We start from the raw sequence: 22,741 nt of genomic DNA, 5'->3' as shown, positions 1-22,741 counted from the left end.
TGCTTTTTGAATTCCCAGTAATCTAGAACTCTGTTTTTTCCTGGGTATCCAAGCACTAGCTAGGTTTGACAATGCTTTGTTTTTCCTAGCCAAGATCAACTAGAAGACAGAAAGATGTATGCATTTTGTTGCCAGATAAAAACATGAAACTACTTTTAAATATTCAGGGAATTTCTGTATAATTGGTTGGTTTGCAATTCTAGGCAGTAACATATTTCATTAATTGATTATTACTGTGGTCGTCTAAACAAAACAACCATACTACAATCATTATAAAAAAGAATATAAATGATATAAGTGCTAAAAATATTTTTTCCCAAACAAACAAACAGACAGTATTTTTTGGAAAAGACAACTGAACAAAACTTTTAGGACAGTTTCTTTGAAAAGATCAGGCAGATTGACCCAACCCTAGAACAAAGTCATGAAGTAGATATTACATGACTGGTAATGTTTGGTGCACAAACTAGATGGTTTCAAAACATTGTTTCTTAGGGATGTCCTAATAAGAAGATGGAAGGCCAAATGCTTTCTGGGTCAATGCTGAAGTTAGGTTTTTTTTAAAGTGTAGCTTGGAATTAAATTGAGGAGAGTTAAAACCTGTCGTGTGTGGTTTCTTAACTTAATTCAGTTGCAGACATGATGAGGAATGCAGTGAAATATGCTTAAGGTTGAGAATCTGATTTAAATATTTATTATGCCCTCATTAACCATGTAACCAGTAAATCCATTAGGGGAGGGAGCTATGGGAATAAAAAGTATTCTGACTGAAGCACTTTGGAAGAAGAATGTCTGAAAAATTCAAGTTAAATGGCTTTTTCAAACGAGTCTTTTAAGTTTGCCTGGGGTGTATATGTAATATCTTCTTTTAAAGATTTTATGTATTGAACATGTGAAACATGGTTTTGGAATAAGTTGGTATACTTCTGCTCTTTTGCATTTTTTGAGAAATAAATGTCTTTCCCTCTCCTCAATACCCCAATCTTTATATCATAGATTAGGAAATAGCTTCTATTGGTCTTTGTGGTGATGGCTGTACTTAATAGATAATAGGTAATCAGAGTTGGAAGGAACTATGTAGGTTATCTAGTCTAACCCCCTGCCCAAGCAGGAGACCCTACACTATTTCTGACAGATGGGAGTCCAATCTCTTCTTGAAAGTCTCAAATGATGATGTTCCCAAAACTTCTGGTCCATTGGTTGATTGTTCTCACTGTCAGAAAGTTTCTCCTTATTTCCACCTGTCTGGCCTATAAGTGCTTTAGAAAATAGTTTGACCCCTTCCTCTCTGTGGCAAACCTCAAATACTGGAACATTGCTATCATGTCTCCCCTGGTCCTTCTCTTCACTAGACTAGCCAAGCCCAGTTCCATTCTTCATGTTTTAGTCTCCAATCCCCTAATCATCCTGGTTGCTCTTTGTACTTTTTCTAGAGTCTCAATGTCTTTTTTGTAGTGTGGTGAGCAAAACTGGATGCAATACTCTAGGTGTTGTCTTCCTAAGGCTTTATAGAGTGATATTAGTATCTCACTTGATCTTAATTGTATCTCTCACTTGATCTTGATTGCATTGGCTTTTTTGGCTGCTGCATTCTGCTGGCTCATATTTAGCTGTCCACTGAGACTCCAAGATCCCTCTCACAGTTATTGCTGTTAAATCTGGTTTCACCCAGTCTATATGTGTACTTTTGGTTTTTCTTGCCTAAGTGTAGGACTTTACTTTTCTCTACATTGAATTTCATTTTGTTAAATATGACCCAGTGTTCTAGTCTGTCAAGATCCATCTGGATCTTGAACCTACCTTCTTGGGTGTTAACTATTCCTGCCAGCTTAGTATCATCTGCAAATTTGATAAGTTCCCCTTCTATTCCCTCATCTATGTCATTAATGAAGATATTGAAGAATACTGGACCTAAGATGGAACCTTGTGGCACCCCACTGCTTACTTCCCTCTATGTAGACTTAAACCCATTAAGGACTACTTGTTGAGTATGGTTTATCAGCCAGTTGCGAATCCATCTGGTGATGGTGCTATCTATCCCAATTTTTTCTAGCTTACCAAAATCTAAGTTGTGGTCTACTTTGTTGAATGCCTTGCTGAAATCTAAGTATATTATGTCCACAGTATTTCGCTGGTCTACAAATTTAGTCACTATGTTGAAGAATGAAATAAGATTAGTTTGGCATGATCTGTTTTTAACAAACCCATGCTAACTGCTAGTTATTACTTTACTTTATTTTACTTCGCAAATCTATCTTTTATTATTTCTTTCCAATATCTTCCCGGGTATTGATGTTGGGCTGATTGGTCTATAGCTTCCTGGGTCTGTTTTTCTTTTTCCTTTTTTGAAGATGGGAACTACTTTACATCAGCTCTTTTCCAGTCCTCTGGTAATTAGATCCCTGGTGCTTCAGGATTTTTGAAAGATATGGTGCAGTGGTTCTGAGATGACCTCTGCCAGCTCCTTTAAAACTCTAGGATGTAATCCATCAGGCTCCAGTGATTTGTGTTCATCAAGATCAGACAGGTATTCTCTTACTATTTTTTTTTTGTTGCTTATTTTAACTTTTATTTCTGGTCTGTCTATTACAGGTATGTTTTTGGTGGATTGAGCTATAGTTTGTTTTTGCTTGAAGACTGATGCAAAGAATGAGTTAAACAGCTTTGGAGATTTCATGCAGTCCTCCTGTTTGCTGTAGCTTGATTTAACAATTTGCAAATAGAATTATAAATTGAGTATCTTGGGGTAAATATAATTACCTGCTGGGATACATTAACTTTCTCAGTAAGAGATATCAAGTCTATTAGAAGCAAGTTGCAAATTATTACACTAATAATAAAGTAACTATGGATGACCTCAAGGACAGATGCAGCTGTGGATGATCAGACCACGAGAAAGGTTTAGCTAGGGAAGCTCACAGATTGGACATGAACAGATACCTGCATCAGGTATCTCTGAACAATTTTACTGGATGCAGAATGGAAACCAGAGGTGGTATTCAGAAGGTTCTGACCAGTTCCGGAGAACTGGTAGTGGAAATTTTGAATAGTTCAGAGAACCAGCAAATACCACCTCTGACTGGAGATTTTACAGTATCCTTCCCCAAGCCGTGCCCACAGAATTGGTAGTAAAAATATTTGACTCCCACCACTGATGGAAACCATTTGCTAGTGCCTTATTCTGAGATGGCTTTGATTTCCCAATCTAGCCTAAAACCCAATATTATGTTGTGATCTTCTGTCCAAGTATTAACCAACCTTGTTAGCTTAGGGACCCAGATAATATCAACTTGAGGCTGCTGAGATGTAGTTCTTTAAAAATCAGTGATATATTCTACTTGAATCTTCAGGTTCTTTATTTTTTTTCCTATATCAGTGGCAAAATGAATGAGATGTCATAAAAGATATAAGTAAAATTCATTTCATGTTTTATTCCAGGGATCATATGTGATTACTTATTTCATTTTTAATGGTTTGTTTAGGCTCTGGGATTTCTTTCCCTCAAGCAATAGGTTTGATTGCCTTATAAACAGTGACCTTTTGCTACAGAACTACTGCCTCTTCTGAAGATTTCTATATTGCTCTCAAAAACACAAACAAGACAAAAAATTTCATCATCAGCTTTATTGGAACAGTCCAAAAAAGTGAGGAGGAATAGTCTTATTTCATTTTTTCCTGTTACATGCTGGCTGGACTAAAGATATTCTAGAAGTGCAATTTACAGTAGAACCTCTGGTCAGGAATGCTTCTGACTATGACCAAATCAGGTGATGACCAACAATTTCGCAAAATTTTTGCATCTGGTCACAAACAAATACTTGGGTGGCAATCAAACACAGCTACAGTGATTTCCCCTTCTGTGCCAATTTCCCCTTCTGCATCACGTTTTTTGTGCTTGCATGCACAGCCAGTCTTGCTTCCCATCATGACCAAATTGGGCTGCAACCGAAGTCATGGAATGGATTACAGTCATGACTGGAGGTTCTACTGTATCAGGAAGAAGCCTGATTGGCAAAGATTTGCTTAGGTTCATTATCATTATTCATTATCATCCGTCTATCATCTCTTGCCATTTTTATTCACAAACTTCAATTCACTCCCAATATATGTATATTGTCTAGTGTTGAATGCCAAAATAATCATAAAATAGGAAAATCTTGGGAGACTTTCCATTAAATAAACGTTAGGTATTCTTGCTCAAAACGGACACACCAAAAGTCTCATAGATCATGTAATAATTGAAAAATAATTATTCTTATTTAATATTAGGGTCTTGTAGATGCCATCTAGGGGAGGTAACTGTATCTATCTGCCCTATGGGCAGTTTCTAAATTTGATAAATAAATTTTAAGAACCCATAGGCACTTTTTTTGCTAATCCTTACTTTATATGATAGCACTCAAAATTGTCAGTGATAATATAATGGTCAGCAAAAAGAAGGTTTGGGAACCAATTTTCTAAAGCATCTAATGTATAAATATTAAAAATTCTTCCAAGGGAAAAAAACCTATCAAAATGATGAAATAATTTCCATTTGAGATATGGTGTGTCAAGGTTAATATGGTAAAACAGAAACAAAGCAAGGCAGAAAGAAAAGGAACAGCAGACAACAGAATATTGCTATTGTTGGTTTACTTGTTTATTTCCTTTGGCTGTTTGTCAAACAATATTTGACAAAGATTGAGTCTGACTTGAGTGCAAGTAAGAACCTGTATTAAGGAATACCTTGTGGCAATAAGGACAGTGAAATCTGATTATTTCTTCATCATTGTTATACAGTATTTACTGAGAGTTGCCTTGTGGCTCTGGTTTGGATGATTCTGGATTCCTTGCAGGTTTGTCATAAGTATTTCACTAAACATCATTTAGATTGGGGGTCTCCAACCTTGGCAACTTTAAGACTTGTGGACTTCAACTTCCAGAATTCATTCACCAACTCCCAGAATTCAACTCCAGGAGTCTTAAACTCCACAAGTCTTAAAGTTGCCAAGGTTGAAGACCCCTGTTTTAGATGGCTCATGCTGGTCCTATGGAGATGATGGAGATCAGTCTTGTCTGGCTATCTGATGGAATTTGATTTGATTACACTTGAGGAAGTAAACAGGGTCCTTAGATTGCTGAATCCTGTGTATTAGATCCATGTCCTCCTGGATAATGAGATTTTCCTGGAAATAACAAGCAGCAGGGTTCAAGTGGGGTAAGAAGAGGGAGGGGGTTCAGCCTGCTCTTAGGAAACCAGTGGCTTCTCCTCAAGATGCCATTACTGGGACAAGCTTTACTTGACAATATTCATCCACCTCCAACCTTGCATTTTGGAAAAGCTCATGGAAAAGATTGCTGGCCTTATTGCTGTCAGGGTTCATGCTTGAATAGAGCTCCAAGGCAATTGATTGAATTTGTGGACGATCTCTGATGACTTGGGAAATACAGTATAAAGCAATCATGTTGTTGCTTGAGAAAGAAAAATCCTAGATCTATACAAGCCATTGAAGAAGAAATAGCATATGAGTCCTTGATACAAGCCATGAGGCTCAATTCCCATTATGTCTATTAATTGTATTAATTTTGCACATGACATGAAAGGTTATCTATGTGGATTTTTTTTAAAAAGTGTTTAAATATGAAATATGATTTGAATATGGTTTTCTGATGTGGACAAAATGAAACCAAGAATCCGTTAAGGCAGGGAATTTGAAAAATTGCTTCTCTTCATATAAAATATGACCACGAGTGGCAGGAGTTTTTAGGACTGATGTTTGAACAATACGTTTTAACTAGATTAGGTACAAGAAAGCCCACCAGAGGCTCAGTACAGCTTCTTTAGAGCTGTCAAACAGCAAAAAAAAAAAAAAACTAATAAAATGTCAAAAAAAATTATTTGGATGATCTGAAGCTTTGTGGATAATCAGAAATTGAAATCCAGCCATTGACAAACACTGTAACAATTTTTAGCACTGGAATTTGGTCTTGAAAAAATACGCTATATTAGCAATAAATTGGGGTAAAATAATCAATTTTAAAAGCCAAGTGACCATTCCATTAGGAACCATCTGGATGAAGCCTACACATAATTAGGCATTTTGCAGTTGGATAAGATCAAATATGGAAAAGCTGAACAAAGAACACATCCAAAGATTGAAAACATAGCTTAAGACAAAAATGAGTGGTGAGAATACCATCAAAGCCATCAGTAACTTGCCCATACCCTTAATATGATACACTCTTGGAATTATTAACTGGACAGAAACAGAACTGGATAGTTTATACTAAAAAAACTGATAACTATTCACTATGTAGTATTCCTCCATAGTGATATTGCTGGGTTACACTTGCCCTGTAGAAATGTACACAGAAGTTTACTTTAAGTGAAACAAACTGTTGAAGAAAAGAATGCATTGCTTGATTATGTAAAAGACAGCTAAGAACAAACATTAATGCAGTTTAAAAATTGGAATTTACTGAATGCATGGGAAACAAAATATGAATACTGAAATAATGCTGTAAATCAGAGGTGTCAAACTCAATTTTATTGAGGTTGTGTTTGACCTCGGTGGCCAGGGGGGAGGTTGCTTATGGTAGGCATTTGACAAAGGCTCAAGGTGTGCTTTTTCCCTTCTCTTCTTTCCATGCCAATGGTCATTTTTGGCTGGAAGACTGCTTCTGAAGACCAGGGAAGCAAAAAATGGGCCTCCTAGGGGCTCTCCAGGGGCTCTGCATGGCCCATTTTTGACCATCTGAAGCACCGCTGGGTAATCCTTTGATATTTCAAATCTTGTGGGCCAGATTTAAGTACCCCATAGTCCGAATCCGGCCTGCTGGCCTTGAGTTTGATGCCCCTGACATAAACCAAGAACAGAATACTGGCAAGGAAAAGAATTACCTGGTCATTTTCTACAAAAGAAAAGGAAAATGGAGAAAGATAAAACCTGGCAATGGCTGACAACTGGAGCATTAAAAAAAGAAACTGGAGGCTTGATTTTGGCTACTGGAGAGCAAGCTATTGAACCAATTCAGTCGAGGCCAGATATTTTTTAAAAAATCATCAAATGATCCAAAATGCAGATTATTAAAGAAACAGAAGAACCAATAAATCATATATTTGGCTCATTGCAAGAAGATTACACAAGCTAATTATAAACAATGACATAACCCAGTTGCCAAAATGATTCACTGGAACATCTGTAAAATGTAATGAAAATTGGTAGGAACGTACAGTTGAAAAAGTGGTTAAAAATGTGCAGACTGTAATACAATATAACCTGATAAAGTCTTGGCTCATAATAAATGAGATTGAAATGTGATTGAAAAGAAGAATGTGCGGATAATTGATGTGGCAATGCTAGGGGATAGTAGTATAGAAGTATAGTGGTATAGAAGACAAAGAATTGGAGAAAGTCCCAAAGATCTGAAAATCAAAGTCAAAAGATTATGATGTAAACTGCCTATGGTGACCCCATTTGCTCACTGGATGAAAAATTCTTGGACAGCACTTAAACAATCTGCATATTGACAAAGTTTCCTTCTGTCAATTGCAAAAGACCACACTGCTGGGATCCATGCATATTTTACCTTGATACATTATGACCTCCTAGATTTTTGGGGTGAACTTGTTGCATATGAAGGCCAATTGCACTAAAGAACTGACAGCTGTAACTTCATGTTGTTATTTATATAACAATAAACAAGTAATCCTCAACTAACAACCATTCATTTAGTGACCCTACGAAATTACAACGGCACTAAAAAAAGTGACTTATGACCAGTGGTGGTATTCTACCAGTTCAGCCTGGTTCTGGTGAGCCAGTAGCAGCAATGAGCAGTGGAGACTGAACCGGTTCTCTCCACAGCTTTGCTGTTGGGCCCACCCACCCGCCTGGGCTCCCATACTCACCTTTATCCCCTGAATTTGAAGCACAGCTGCTTTGCGCAGCACAGAAGAGTGTCGCGCAGCAGCTGCTGAAGTGACCGACATTGTTCAGGCTTGCAGAAGGCAAGTTAGAATGCCTGCCTCTGTGCCTGCACAAAGTGCGCATTTGGCACACGTGTGACCGCAAAGCGTGCCCACCACTGCTTATAACCAGGGATGGGATTCAAATTTTTAACAACCAGTTCTGTGGGTGTGGCTTAGGTGGTGGGCTTGGCTTGATGGTCATGTGACTGGGTGGGCATGGCTTAGTGGTCATGTTATTGGCTGGGCGTGGCCAACTCAATATCATTCACATTGAGACACGCATCTCCTCGCCTGGCCACTCATGACTGTGGGAATGCTACAACTGTTGTAAGTGTGAAAAATGGTCATAAGTCACTTTTTTCTGTACCATTGTAACTTTGAATGGTCACTCCACACAAGCAAAGTACCAGCAAAGGAAGAAAAAACCTCCAGAGAAGTTCCAGAGACAGGAAGTCTAGTCCTGCCGAGAATGTAATAAGGGTTAATGGAGAGGCAGTTTCTGTAAGCAACACCAGAATGTTTCCTTCCTGCCTTCCTTACAGGATTAGGCCAGTAATTTCTTCTAACAACTGGTTCTGCGAACTGCTTAGAATGTTAACAACTGGTTTTAGCGAATAGGAGCGAACTGGTAGAATCCCACCCCTACTTATAACCTATTTTCACACTTGCGACCATTGTAGCATCTCCATGGTCCACATGGTAGAATCCCACCCCTACTTATAACCTATTTTCACACTTGCGACCATTGTAGCATCTCCATGGTCCACATGATCAAAATTCAGATGCTTGGCATGTATTTATGACAGTTGCACAATCCTAGGATCAAATGATCATCATTCCCAACTCACCTTCCCAACCGGCTTCCAACAAACAGAGTCAATGGGGGAAGCTAGATTTGCTTAACAACCACATGATTCACCTAACTGCAGTGATTCATTTAACAATGTGGCAAAAAAGGATCATACAATGGGGCAAAACTCCCTTAACAACTCCCTTGCCTGGCAATGGAAATGTTGGCTCCAATTGTGGTAGTAACTGAGGACTACCTGTAATAATTTCTACATTTAAACATTGTAATATCAGGGATCCCAAAGCTTCAGAATGACTTTGGGGGCTTTGTGAGAACTGTAGATTTGCCATGTCGGGCTTAAGACCTGCTTTATGGCTCTTCTTTATGTTCCTCCATCTAGAAAAGCTGGGTTGGTCAAACACAAAGTAAAGTTTGATTTGTGGTCAGTTCTGGAACTTTCTTTCTAAGACTGGACTAAGTTCTTCTTTGTTTATTTTAAGATGAATTATAAAAATAAGACGGATTATTTCTTCTGACTTCTGAGTGTTCTTTTTAATTATGACTGTGAAGTACTTAATTTTGGCACTTTGCAAATATGTAAATAGTATTAGATTCTGTAAATAATATTAGTGTCAACTCATAAAACATTCCTATGCCTGTTTTAGTAGTTGCCATAAAAAAGGTGGGGAGGAAGGAAATCTGGAAGAGCAGTTGAAAACAAAAGTACATTCCAAATCTTATCTTTAAAAGATTGTAACTAAAATACCGGAGTTTTGCAACATGAATGATGACACCCAGCCTGTGAATGTGCTCATTTGAAGAATCTGGTTTATGAGACACCCAGGGGGCTGCGGAAAGAGGGTCACAGGTGACTGTAATTATGTATGCCAGAGTTGGCTTCATACAGGGTAGTGCCAGTACATTGCCTCTAATGAATCCTTTGAAGTTTTTTGAAGTTTGGCTCCAGAATGATGATTTAATTAGAGCGATGGCTGGAATCCTGACAATTAGATTCTATGTCACACTGGCTTCTCTTTGGCTGCAAAGATGATTCAGAAATAAATTTATAAATTAATTGAAAATCCCTATGGATTTTCAATGAGTTTGTGAGAGCAGTGTTCATAATATGGCCACACAGTAGCACTTTTTAGTATTCATACATTTCAATCAGCTTAAAGCATTTTACTAGTACTAAGTTACAGAAACATAATTGCTATGCTAATGGCACCTTTCTCTTTCAGCAATGTTGTGACTGCTGCATGCTAGGCCAACAAGTAAAAAATGAGGGTCAAACCTGTGAGTCAAACCCAAATCTTGGTTATCCTTGCAACCATGTGATGCTTTCCTGTTGTGATGGAGAAGACCATCTTATCTCTCCAGAACTGAAAAGACAGCCTGAACCATTGTCAACAGTGACACCTGAAAAATGTAAGAGTGTTATTATTGTCTACAACAGGGGAAGGCAATTAATTTTTCCAATAGGCCACATGGGAAATTGGGACTATTGTGGAGGACCAAGCCAATAGGCTGAAATTGGCACCCATATGTTGAGGGAGAAGGAAATGAGGATCCTCACCTCAAATCACCTCACCTAGGCCTGACTGCCATTTTCTTCTACTTCAGATGCAGAAAAGTTCTTTCTTTTTTTCCACACTATTAAAAATAGTCAAGCCTGAAGGTACACAAAATACTGTATTTGTCACCAAAGCAACCTGTTTTTTTGGAAAATCAGATCCAAAAGTACAGATGATATTTAGCTTCTGTAGCAATGTTTCTTTGTGAAAAATTTTATTCTATTTTTATTTCTTCTAAATGGTTATTGAAAGACACTTATGGAGAGGCCAGCAAGTTTTTAACACAAAAGTCAGGGCAATATATATATATAATCCTGTGTGTTTCATGATGCAGTTGTTATCCTATATCATACGCTGCCCATACAGCCTAGGCAGTTTGCTAAGGTTGGATTCTTCATTATTTTCCTTTCCTAGAATATATACATCAAATGGAACAAATCTTACATAATGGCAAAATGTTTCTATCTCTCTTTTTCAATACATTCATTAATAAATGGCAGCTTTGAATTTTATAATAACAAAATCATAAAGAACAAAAACGCATCTCGAAAAATATACAATCTTCCAAAGAAGACAGTAGATACACCCAGGTCTTTTTCATTATTAATTAGAAAATGATGCAGGTGCCTGCATAATCAAAAAGAGTATTAAAGTTAAAGCGTATCTTATCACCATACATGAAATACTTTTATTGTTAAATAGAAAGATGTTTAATTAGTTTGTAAAGCTAGATACTATAAAAATATATCTCCAATATGCTCAGATACAATAGTATTTTAAAAAGTGCTTAAATGCATCTTGCTATACTGAACGTATGGAAAAACCTATCATAGGACAGGTATGGATAGTATATTTTTTATAGTGTAGTCACTAACTTGGAATTAATGGTGCAGAACAATATATATTTTAAGGTGTCATTTTTATCATAAAATAAATCTAAATTTAAGAAACATACTTTCCTTGGTACAGTTGAAAGAAGAAAGGGGAATTCTGCATACATCCATCACTTATGGATAGTGAGCCTATTACAGAAGAAAACCGTAGCAGGATATTGGCATGCTGGGTATATCAAATTATTTTCCCCACTTTGAGGATGCTATAATCCTTGATCCACCTGGCTTTTAGACTCAGCGGCTGGCATTTTACAATATTGTAATATTTGTTACATGACTACAACATAGCCATAGAAGTTCTTATGAAGTCAATAGAACCTTCCATGTAGAGCCTCTCAGGCTGTCCTCAGTTGAGAGCTGAACTGGTATTTCTAGTAACTGCAGCCAATTTCTTTCCTGACTGGACATAGCAACAAATGCATGCAAATAAAGAATATTTTAATTACTCAACACATGGGGAAAATACACATTTGCTTTATACGTGGATCTGAGTCACCAAGGCTTTATTTCAGGGATGAATAAGTGGAAAGATGTCATTTTTTTATGTCAAATTACATCCACTATGATAAATGATAGATGTAGTCTTTTCAATAGTTACAGCAGAAGCTTAGAACATGCCCATTTTTCCTGTAAAAGCTATATGGGCATAATTAAATTATTTTACATGAATGTTCCATAAATTATATTTCTAGAGGTAAACAATAATTAATGAAGTACATTATTGTTTTTGACACTTAATTAGGTTTTAAATAAAATAGGACCCAGTCATGTAATATAGGAAAATTATTCCAGAAATAATATAGCAAAAAGAATTATGCATTTTATTTTTTAAAGAGAATAAGCTAGCATATAGAAACTCTGGAAGGTTTAAAATAAAGTTACTTGAAATGTGTGGTGTCATTTTCATGGTAAATATACCTACTAACAAAATAAGCTGCTACATGAATGTGATGAAATTCAAGAAAAGGAAGTTGGTGATGCTATGGAAAGTCAGAGGTACATGAAAGAAAAGTAGAGTCATTGCAATTTTGAAAAAAACACCAGCTATGCTGAAGTTTTTACCCTTTTATATACCAGACTTGGTAGATTAACTATAAATATACAAGTTCTGGAGAACTGGTAGTGGAAATTTTGAGTAGTTCGGAAAATGGGCAAATACCACATCTGACTGGAGATTTTACAGTATCCTTCCTCTGCCATGCCCACCAAGCCACGCCCATAGAACCGGTAGTAAAAATTTTTGACTCCCACCACAAGATTTTTTTAAAAGCAGTTTGCCATTGTCTCCTTCCTAGGGCTGAGAAAAAGTGACTGGCTTAAAGTCCTGTCTTCCCCTCCCAAACTGGTTTTGTGTCTAAGGTGGAATGGAAATCCTTATGTCTAGCCTGGTGCTTCAACCCCTGCACCAAGCTGGCTCTTATATGGAGCATGGTGGAAATAATTTCATCCCTAGCTCTTTCCCATTCCCTTTTTGTATTGCAGTATTTTGATTCCTATATCACTGTCCCTCAAATTAAGGGATAATCCAGAAGAGCATATGACCTGCCCGGAGGAATTGCATCTAAGGAGAAACCTCTGGTGGCAGTCATCCAGATCTTTGTGGGAGCTATCTGAAGTGGAAAGATATCAGCTAAGTAGTAGACTCCTATAGAAACTGGATAGGAACCTGAGCAGAAATGACTTCTGCTTATGCTATAATGTCATTTTAAGCCAAGACATGATTTTTGCTATATAGCATTGAATAGAGACAGGCATCCAAACTCCAAGAAACAAGATTTCATTAGATTCCTCTTGCTTCAACTTTCTTTTAAAACATATTGAATATTTTTTATCCCAGTCTCAAAATGTTCATTTTTCCCTCCTACCCTTCTATTTTTTCATATAATTAACTATGAAATTTAAGGAACACCACAAACCCAAAGCACAACAACAAAAAAGTAGAGCAGTAAAAGTATTCAAGCAGGAATTCCATTAGGAGCAAATTTAGCTGTTCAGTTTCCACTGGACTTCTCAGTGGCTTAGATGTTTGCATCAAATGAAATCTGATAGGGTTCATCTTTCCCTAATTAAAAATCTGCAAACACTCTTCAATTAAATTAGACTGAACTAAATTAAATTAAATTAAAACATGGCAATTGAAAGTTGCATGCACAGAGCAGCCATTATGTATTTTTAAAAGCTAAGGTAGTAAAAGAGTATTGGCTGAAAGTATGAACTGTGATCTATATTGTAATTGCTTATCTGGAACTTAGTCCAGATACCTACATGGATAAGTTCAGAATCCTTCTGCTGGCTCACCAGCAAATGGAACTTGCCTGGATTAGAAGTGATGAAAAACAGGACCTTTTTGTTAGTTGTGTTGTATTTGCCCTGGGATGCCTTCTCCTTATATCAGAAATGCAAGAATTATTTTTATTCTGCTTATTGCTTGTTAATATTGCTTTGATTTATTCAATGCTTTGGGGGTGACTGACCTAACCCTAACTCTAACCCTAACCTTAACCCTAGGCAAAAACACTCCCTTGTAGATTCTTTTGGGTAAATGGTGGTCTAGAAAAATTAATAAGTTGTCATGTTACTCAATTTTTTAAAAGAGCCTTTTTCTGTTTCTAATAATAAGCCAGGTAGCTTTTGACATGAAGTCATAAGAATGACTTTTGAGCAGAAGGAACAGTGCTGGATTAACCTTGGGTTTTTACGGGTGGGTCCCTCTATTTCATATTCTTCATGTTTTGAGCATTTAAAAAAAAATCTAAACTTTATCTGCTTTTGCTATTTCCACCAGCAGTTCTGTCTTACCTCATGTCATCTAAGCTAATTATCATCCTGACCAAGGAAGACAGGAGTTGTATTACAACACATCTAGATTACATCAGGTCAGGGTAGTGTGATATAAAAGCTTTAAAAGAAAGCATCAGCTTTTTATGTCAGAGACACCTGATGTTTGTAATCTTTGAAAACTTTTGGACCCCTCTTAGAAGGACCACAACAGTCTAATTCTTAAAGTGACAGAAATGTAAAATTATTAAATATGCGATAGAGAGTAATCATTATATTTTTGATAAATAAAATTGAGTATAGTCCCCGGTATATCAATCATAGGCCAAATGCAGCCACCCACAGTCTGGAAAAAATTGTGAACCTTCCATGAAACCCATACATACGTATGTACACATCTATAGCAACACAAACACAAAACAGCTGTGAGTTCTTATCATTTATAAACGCACTTGTTTTAAGTCTGAAAAGCGAGAGTACAATCAGCTCAATCAGAAGATGGTGAAATTTATATGGGCCACTGCCTGTTGTGTATGACCAGAGGAAAATCAATTTCCCTTTTCCCATTTGCCCTCTGTATTTGTTGACCAGATGAACTGTGTACTTAAAGCTGAAGCAATTGCTTTTAATCAATGGGCATTTTAAAGTTCAACTGTCCTCTCTGAGTTCTTCCTCCTGCTGGTTTACTAGATCAATAATGCTTACCCTTTAGTTTCCCTTCCCTCTCCAACTCACAGCAATGAAAAGAGAAGACTAATATATCCCATGTGTTAATGTTTCGGCATGTTTTGAGCTTGCCCAGAGCTTGCAAGCTTGTAACAGTTAACCTGAACTTGAAAAAAAGATGTTTACCATTAAAAACAAACAAGCAAGCAAGCAAACATACACACACACATGATTTTTTTTTTCTGTTTTGCCTCTATTGCAAGTGATCACTGTTATATGTTATTTATTGAATATGAACCTTATTTTTTTCATAAATTGACTTCTGCTTTGTGATTATCTTAATAATCTTTATTTGTAAACCACTGTTTGTAGTGTAGAGATTTGATAGCTATCTAGCTAGATGGACAGATAGATGACAGATAGATAAAAGTTGTTCTCCATGAACCAAACCTCTGACCTGTTGTAAATCTTAATTCATGGGTCAGTCTCTATATTGTTCCTTATCCTATACCTTTGCCTATCATGTAGCATTTTGGCGATATGAAGTGCCACAAGTAAGAACTCTTGGGATCCATCACTTGGCTGTCTAGCAGGCATCCTGCATCCTTCTTATCCTCTGTAGGCTTATATGGGAAGGCTCAGTAAGACAAAATGACAGGGCTGACAGTGGGGGCATTGTCAAGGGAAAAGCAGCTCCAGGGCATTAAGGAGGAGGCAAGAGCTGTTGACAAGAATCTTCAGCTGGATGGAGATCAAATTATCTATGCCCATTGAGGATCCCCTGTCATCTGTAGTACTGTGTCCATTATTATTCAGATGTATTATTAAACCATCTTGTAGAAGTAGTTATTTATTTTTTTAACATAGTCCTCTACACATAATCATATAATGTGCATAGACAAAGTGTTTTCCATGCATTCTTATCTCGATTGATGACTAAGAATGTTGTTAGTGACAGAGACAGAAGATCACCACGAAGCCTTGTCAATTAGTCATGAAGCTGAAATGTCAAACAGCCTGCCTGGAGATGACCAGGATGAGTGCCTTGCCTATCCAGGAGAGCTTTGTCAACACCTCTGTATCAACACTGTGGGGTCCTACAAGTGCTCATGTTTCCCAAGCTTTACTTTGCAAGATGATGGACTCAGCTGCAATCCAGGTGAGAAAATAAACCCAGGTGAGAAAAAGTATGTTTGGGCCTAACTGTGACAGCATTACTTTCATAGTTAGTGTTCCTTCATTAATGAAGTACTCGTTAGTTTCTAAATATATTCACCACTTAGTGACTTAAGTATTTGGTGAACTTTGATCTTCAGCATTTTTTTGCTTGTCTGTTTTTGTCTGTTTTTGTCTTTGCTCTTACAAAGATGAGACATTGCATAATGCCTCAATCATTGCAAGTTGAGAATACCTATATATGAACCCTTCTTCAATAGCTCCACTATCTCCAGGAACAAGTAATATTGCAAGCCACTCAGAGTTACCTTGTAATAAGATAGGCGGCCAATAAATTGGATAAATAAATAAAAGTAAATAAATACTTTTATCCTGGATAAAAGTTCAACAAGGCTTTTTAAAAAACCAATTAAATAGCCCATGACAAACATTTAGCATTTTTTCTTATTTTCTATGGCTTGTTTTTTTTTATTCAAACATGGTTACATCCTGAATAATTCATAACAATCTCTACCAGACTGCCAGTGATGTGCAGCTCTAACTATCTTGTTTTACTTAGTAGAAACTAGTTTAGCAACTAGTGAACTTTTATGGTGGGTATTGGAATATATATTCTACTTAAGCAACCAGAATGGCTTTATTATTTTGGATCAATCAGATGACAGTCTTCAAGAACATCTGGGTGGAAGTCAGACATTCTTTTAAATTGTCAGTTGGTTCATTCCATAGGGCAAATGTTCTTCTAGCAGTCATCTCTCGGGTGCAATCCTACTGAAAGAGGAAAAGAGGGTAACAAACTTAAATAACTTTGCAAGACTATTTGTTGCGATATAACTACATACTGTTTCCAGAATCCAGAGGCAAGTGTGCTATATTGCTGGGAAATGGAACTGACCAACAAACAGCAGCCCTTTGGAGGTTTCTGTGGTTCTGAACACTATCTGGATAACCAACATTGCCTTTAATCCAGCAATTTCTTCTTAAGATCTACTAGTAGACAATTGTACTATAGGTAGTCCTCAACTTACAACAATCAGAAGCTGGCTAGGAGAGTTGCAAATGGCAATAAACACATACCAGTCATGCCAGTTGCCAAATGCCCAATTTTTGATCATGTGACCATGGGGATGCTGCTAAATGCAAGGTTCACTCATAGCTTTTTTCAGTGCTGTTGCAATTTTGAATGGTCACTAAATGAATGGTTGTAAGTTGAGGACTACCTGAATACCTTCCAAATTTAATTCACATTTATGAATAGTTCCAATCATCTAAATGTAAGTCTGTATAAATTCTATCTTTATAAATCTTATCTTTATAATAAGTAGATTATTCACTTTCTGCACTGTGAGGCACAAATTGTCGGTTTTCTCCTTTTGAGTGTTTCTGATCTTTTTTTTAGAGGAAAAAAACTGCAAAACAATTTGTATTTTCAATTTGTCAGGCCTAATATTTATATGCTTTTCCTAATACAAATAGTTCTACAAGCAGCTCCCTGCAATAAATACATATTTTTTATAGTGTATGGTATTTTGTATAACTTATGCATAACTTTACATGTCTTTTTATATATGTTTTAAAAATCAGAGATCTACATTTCAGAAGTTGTAGAAGTGGATGAGCAAATTATTACTGCATTCTGGTTTATGTTGTAAATTGCAGGATGCAAATTGGGTAGATAAATATTAAAATGAGAACCAAGTAAGATTCTCCCCCATCCCTGCTGGATTATTTCTTGTATGGAAATAATCACATTGGTAAAAAGTAAAATCCAAAACATGTAGGCATTTCCAGGACAACCATCAGGCTCAGCTATAAGCTGATAAGGAGTTTAAATTGATGCTTCAAATGTCTTTTTTCCTCACCTAATAGAGAAATAAACACAGCATATGTCATGAGATTACTAAATTGCACATTAGTAATCTCAGCTAAGTATCATTGTACTCCTTCAGGTGCTCCATTGAACATGGAAAGTTAAAAAAAGGGGGGGGGGGAGTAAAGAAACATGGAAGTGAAAGAACTATACATTTCATGTAGCCTAGGTCTGCAAATGGATTAGTTTCCTTTAAGTATTTTGTTAGCAAATAGCACAAAGAGAAAGTAGGTATTTAAAATGCTATGGAGTACATCAGAGATTCTATTCACAGTCAGTCAGAAACTAAACAAACCATATTTAAGCTTAACCTGTTGAACAGATTCAGTCACATGAATGTATTATGCGCAAACACAAACACTCAAAATTAACCCAGTAGAAATAGTTAAGGGTAAAATAATCCTTACTGGTGAAGTCACTTGTGCATCTGCTCTTGGAAAGTAGAATCTACCTGAAAACTCTCTAGCCTGTTCAATGCAATGATTTCAATTCTTTTTTCAAATGGGAGGAAAATATAGAAAAGAACTATCTTAAACCTCTCCTTTCCTTCCACTGTTCAGCAAATGTTGGAATTCATGTGTGATTTCCTCGCTTAACGACTGCCCTGTTTAGTGCCCATTCAACGTTTACAGCACTGAAAAAATGACTCTGTGACTGGTCCTCGCACTTACAACCATTGCAGCATCCCTGCAGTCACCAGATGAACATTCAGGTGTTTTGCAACCAGCAGGCATGTAAGACCATTACAGCATCCCACAATCATTGCCTTGTGCATTTCACAGCTGGCTTCTGACAAGCACAGTCAATGGAGAAGCTGGCAGTAACATTGCAAGTCAAGGTCCTGTGATGTCACAGTCCCTTAATGACTGTGACACTTATTGACAGAGTTATTGGCCCAATTGTGGTTGTTCAGGGAGTGCTAACTGTATTTACAATGATTAGATTACTTTCCCTCTGCTTCTCTGTATGCACCCACTTTCTAATTTTTGCTCCTAACAATAAGGCAGAGAATGGGAGAGTTATCCAACTTTTATGACAAGATAGGATTGGGGCTGGCTGGTTCCATGGCCAGTGGAAATGGAAATGGAAAGCATTCAGGTCTTTATCTTCTCTACAGTAAGCACTGCAGTTCTGGGGTGGATTGGATTGAATCAATATAAACCTAGTGGACTCATGAAGTAAAGTTAGTCCAATACAATTCCCTTATCCAAAAAACTTTGTCGCATATCTGCTCTTAATTATACCTCAAGATAATGTGAAAATGTTCCTTTGTATGTTTTCAAGCCTTTTTATTTTGAAATTTTTATATTTTTTCCCTGCCAACACCAATAAACCTTCCCCTCTTTCTATCATTATGTTTTTATCCCATTTCTGCTTCTTCTTTTGAGGAAAATTCAAGAAAATATCATTAGAAAATGATAGAAGAATCATTAGCAAGATTTTGATTCAGTGCAAAATGGACAGTCTGTTAGCTATGTGTTGCATCTTATTTTTACCATTCTATCCCATTTCTATAAATTCATTTAGTTTAAATTTTTATTTTTATGCTGTATCCTCAGTAGAGATTTTTTTTGTTTCAGTTTATTTCAGAATATTTCCACTCAAAATTAAAGAGGAAAAATAAAATAGATAAAATTAAATTAATTTAAGTTGATTTCGTCTTAGCCTGTAGCTTTTATCAGAAATCCAGTTAAATTGGGCAGCACTCATTCTAATTAGGGAGAACAAATAACATTAGCTTATTTTTTCTTTGCATATTGTCCTCATTGGAGTTCTGTTTTTACATACATACTGTGTCCAGTTCTTAAAATTTGTGCAATAAAGATAAAAGCTTTCTGATATTATAGTTTGAGATCTTGTCATAGATGCTGATGTTTTTAATTTAGATTCAAATCTGAGCATAAATTGTGCTGTGATGTCAGGCTCATATTAAGTTTGTTGCTATGGAAAATAGACTCACTTAGATGTACTTTATTGTACTTGTTTTCTTAAGAAAACAACAAATCAAAAATATGAAACTTGATGTTTAACATTACAACTCTTCCTCTATAATTATTTGTCCATTTTATTAAGTATTTACAATGCTAAAATATTTGGTTATAATGCAAAGTTCAATGTAACATAAAGGTTTCATAGATTAAAAATCCATAGGTGAAGCAGAATGTGTTGATTCTGTCATACTAATTTCATAGTGGCTTAATATTGGCATTTTTCTTTTTCAAATTATATCTATTCACATCCATTTCTGTCTGTACAGAAGTCAAAATTTAACACTTTAAGTACTACTTGAAGTGAAAAAATGCTTAAATTCCAGCTTAATTTTTTTTCTTTTTATGGCCTTGTAATCAGCTTAATGGATTTCAGATGTTCATTTCTGAAAAGATTGTTTATCAAGTAAGTGTCAAACCTTACATCAAGTAAGTGTCAAATCTTAGTGACCACATGAATAGATTTTCTCCATGATATTCATGAACGGACCATGTTTATAGTTTAATCAGATTGCACACGTGTTGGCATCCCTAAGACCAAAGTAATGAATGAAATCCTCCTAATGAATACCACCTGGGGCATTTTAACATTTTTTAAAAAATATCATTTTTATTTATTTTTATTTAACTTCAATTTTTTTACTTTAAATGTTCCTGTTAAGGAGTTGCAAGTTAAGGAGTTATACCTAACTATGTTTGTCTAACAGTTGAGCATACATTGATAGTGGATTAGTCTCCCATTTATATTCTAAATCTATTCCACAAGACCTTCTGAAGTATATTTGTTGCAAGGATATTGTGGTGTAGAAGAAGAGCAAAATACTTTCCATTGCATAATGTCTAAAGTAGTCCAAAGAGTCTGAAAGCTAAAGACAGTCTTGGTCATATGAGAAATATGACAGCTATTTTATCATGAATTCCAAAGGTCAAAATGGGAGAGTTTATTATGTATGTATGTATGTATGTATGGTATTCAGCTTTGTTCGGGTATTTTCCCACGTCATTGTAGTTGTGCTTTTAAAGTTGTAGCAACGTTTCAGTAGAATCTCATCTGCCATCATCAGGCTTCTGTATTGTGTTCGTCTGTGAGTCAGACTTTTACAGTTGTTTTAGTTTTAAATTTGGGGCTAGCCATCTGCTGTGCCAGAATGGTTTTTTCTTCATCCTGATTGGTTGGGAGTCTTGGTCTGTGTTTATTGGTCTTGGAGTTTGCTGTGTTCTGCTTGATTGGTGTTTCTAATATCTTCTGTCTGTTTTGTGGCTTTTTTTGCCTTGATTGGCTGGCAACATTGTGTTTCCTGTATTGAAGGCTTTTAGTGTGGCTTGGCTCCGAGTAAATGGATGGCTATTATTTATTAGGAAGCTAGGTTTCATCTGGGTGCCTGCTTGGGGTGTGTTTGAGCTGGAGGTATCAGGGGAAGTCTGTGCCCAGATGTTTGCCTGGCTTGTGGTGTGGAGATTTTTTTGTTTGAGAGTTCAGGCTTCCAGATAATTGACAGTCTGGTGGAGTCATCACTTCTATTCATGCTTTTAGGTCTTTTTTCAATCTCTATGGCTTCTCTAATAATTCTGTAGCTGGGGTTTTCTATATTGGCTAGGGTTTTGGTGCCATTGAAGTCGATGCTATGACCTGTGGTTTTCATGTGTTGGACTAGTGAGGAAGTGTGTTCCAGCTTTTTTACTGCATTTTTGTGTTCATCTAGGCGGGTACTTATTCTTCTATTGGTCTGTCCAATGTATGTGGCCGGGCATGATGCACAGGGGACTTGATACATGCCTTGGTTTTCCAGGTCAATTTTATCTTTGGGATTTCTAAGGATGGCTGCTATTTTTCTGTCTGTTTTGAAGGCAGTCTTGATGTGATGCCTGTGTAGTATCTTACTGATTTTGTCTGTAGTACCTCTTATATAGGGCAGGACAGCTGTTCCATAGGTCTGTTCATCTTCTAGGTCTCCATTATGTCTCAGTGTGTTTTTGTGGATCAAGCCAGTAATTTTGCTTTTGTGGAAGCCGTTGACTGTCAGTACTTTAGTCAGGGTGCATAGTTCAGTCTTTATATGTGTCTTGACTGCCAGGCGTTTGGTTCTGGCAAGTAGTGTTTTGGCCACGGAGATTATCTGTGCTGGGTGGTGGTGGGTTATATCATGACTCTCTTCTTTCTATAACCATCAAAAATTACTTTTTTCCCCATTTTACACAAAAAAGTCCATAAGGGATTTTCAGCAATAAACATATTGTCTGGTCAAAAAAGTCAAGCACCTTCATCAATCATTCCTTCATATGGCCAAATTTTTGAATATTTGTGCATATAAAAATCTCACTGTAGTTATTGAGAGAGAAAGAGAGAGGGAGAGGGAGAAGGTGAGGAAGGGAGGGAGGGAAAGAGGGAGGGAGGGAGGGAGGGAGGGAGAGAGAGAGAGAGAGAGAGAGAGAGAGAGAGAGAGAGAGAGAGAAATTCAGGACTTTTTCCAACTGTTTATTTATCAATCCTAAGAGAAAGACTTCTGGTCTCAGGTATATATTTATCTTTCAAAGCCACTGATTCAGCATATGTATTAGAATTCAACAATTCAACATTTTTTACATTTCCACAAAGCATAATAAAATAACCTTTTTTGTTGTTCACATTCTCCCATGAGCTGTTCAGAGAATCCAGTGATGGGAGTCTCCTCCACGAGACTCCTCCTTAGCGTCCCCAGTTTTAGCTCAGCCTTTCTTCAGTCAGGTTGTGTTATTGTTTTCCTGGTCGGAACAGAACACTGGCAATTTAGTTGATTTAATTCTCAGGTCAGGTAAAACCATAGTTTCTGTCACCAACTACGCCCACCACCCCTGGGAGCCTCCAAAAGTCATTTCACTCATTATTATTTGTTGTTTTTTTACGTTCCAGCCTCCTAAGGCTAAAGACTCATAAACAATCTGCCCTGAGGCTAAAAGCCTCTCGTTTCAGAGATGCTGCCTTAAACTTCTAAACAAGGAGGCTTATCTCTCCAATCTCCCAGCCGGCTGAGTAAATGCTCTGTCCCTTCGAGGTTTGAAGTTTCAATTTAAAAGT

General features: G+C 36.7%; 1 protein-coding gene and 1 long non-coding RNA gene across 3 annotated transcripts in view; one reads left to right on the top strand and one right to left on the bottom strand.

Moving 5' to 3' along the window:
- LOC148126855 (uncharacterized) overlaps positions 1-14,517 on the bottom strand; it is a 107,597-nt gene extending 93,080 nt beyond the window's left edge. The window contains exons 1-2 of the long non-coding RNA XR_015741644.1: positions 14,439-14,517; positions 10,036-10,160 (exon numbers count right to left, since the gene is read on the bottom strand). This is a non-coding gene — a long non-coding RNA (uncharacterized LOC148126855). The remainder of the gene's footprint in view (positions 1-10,035; positions 10,161-14,438) is intronic.
- The window catches only part of FBLN2 (fibulin 2), a 136,480-nt gene that overhangs the window by 77,451 nt on the left and 36,288 nt on the right, over positions 1-22,741 (top strand). For both annotated transcript variants that reach the window (XM_087923910.1, XM_087923909.1), the window contains exons 6-7: positions 9,983-10,169; positions 15,605-15,811. In XM_087923910.1, coding sequence (XP_087780036.1) covers positions 9,983-10,169; positions 15,605-15,811 — 394 coding nt within the window. The remainder of the gene's footprint in view (positions 1-9,982; positions 10,170-15,604; positions 15,812-22,741) is intronic.

This window comes from Pseudonaja textilis, chromosome 2 (assembly GCF_049901715.1).
Source record: "Pseudonaja textilis isolate UNSWEBS1 chromosome 2, rPseTex1.2, whole genome shotgun sequence".
Lineage (NCBI taxonomy): Eukaryota > Metazoa > Chordata > Lepidosauria > Squamata > Elapidae > Pseudonaja > Pseudonaja textilis.
This window is presented reverse-complemented; position numbering and strand designations above follow the sequence as displayed.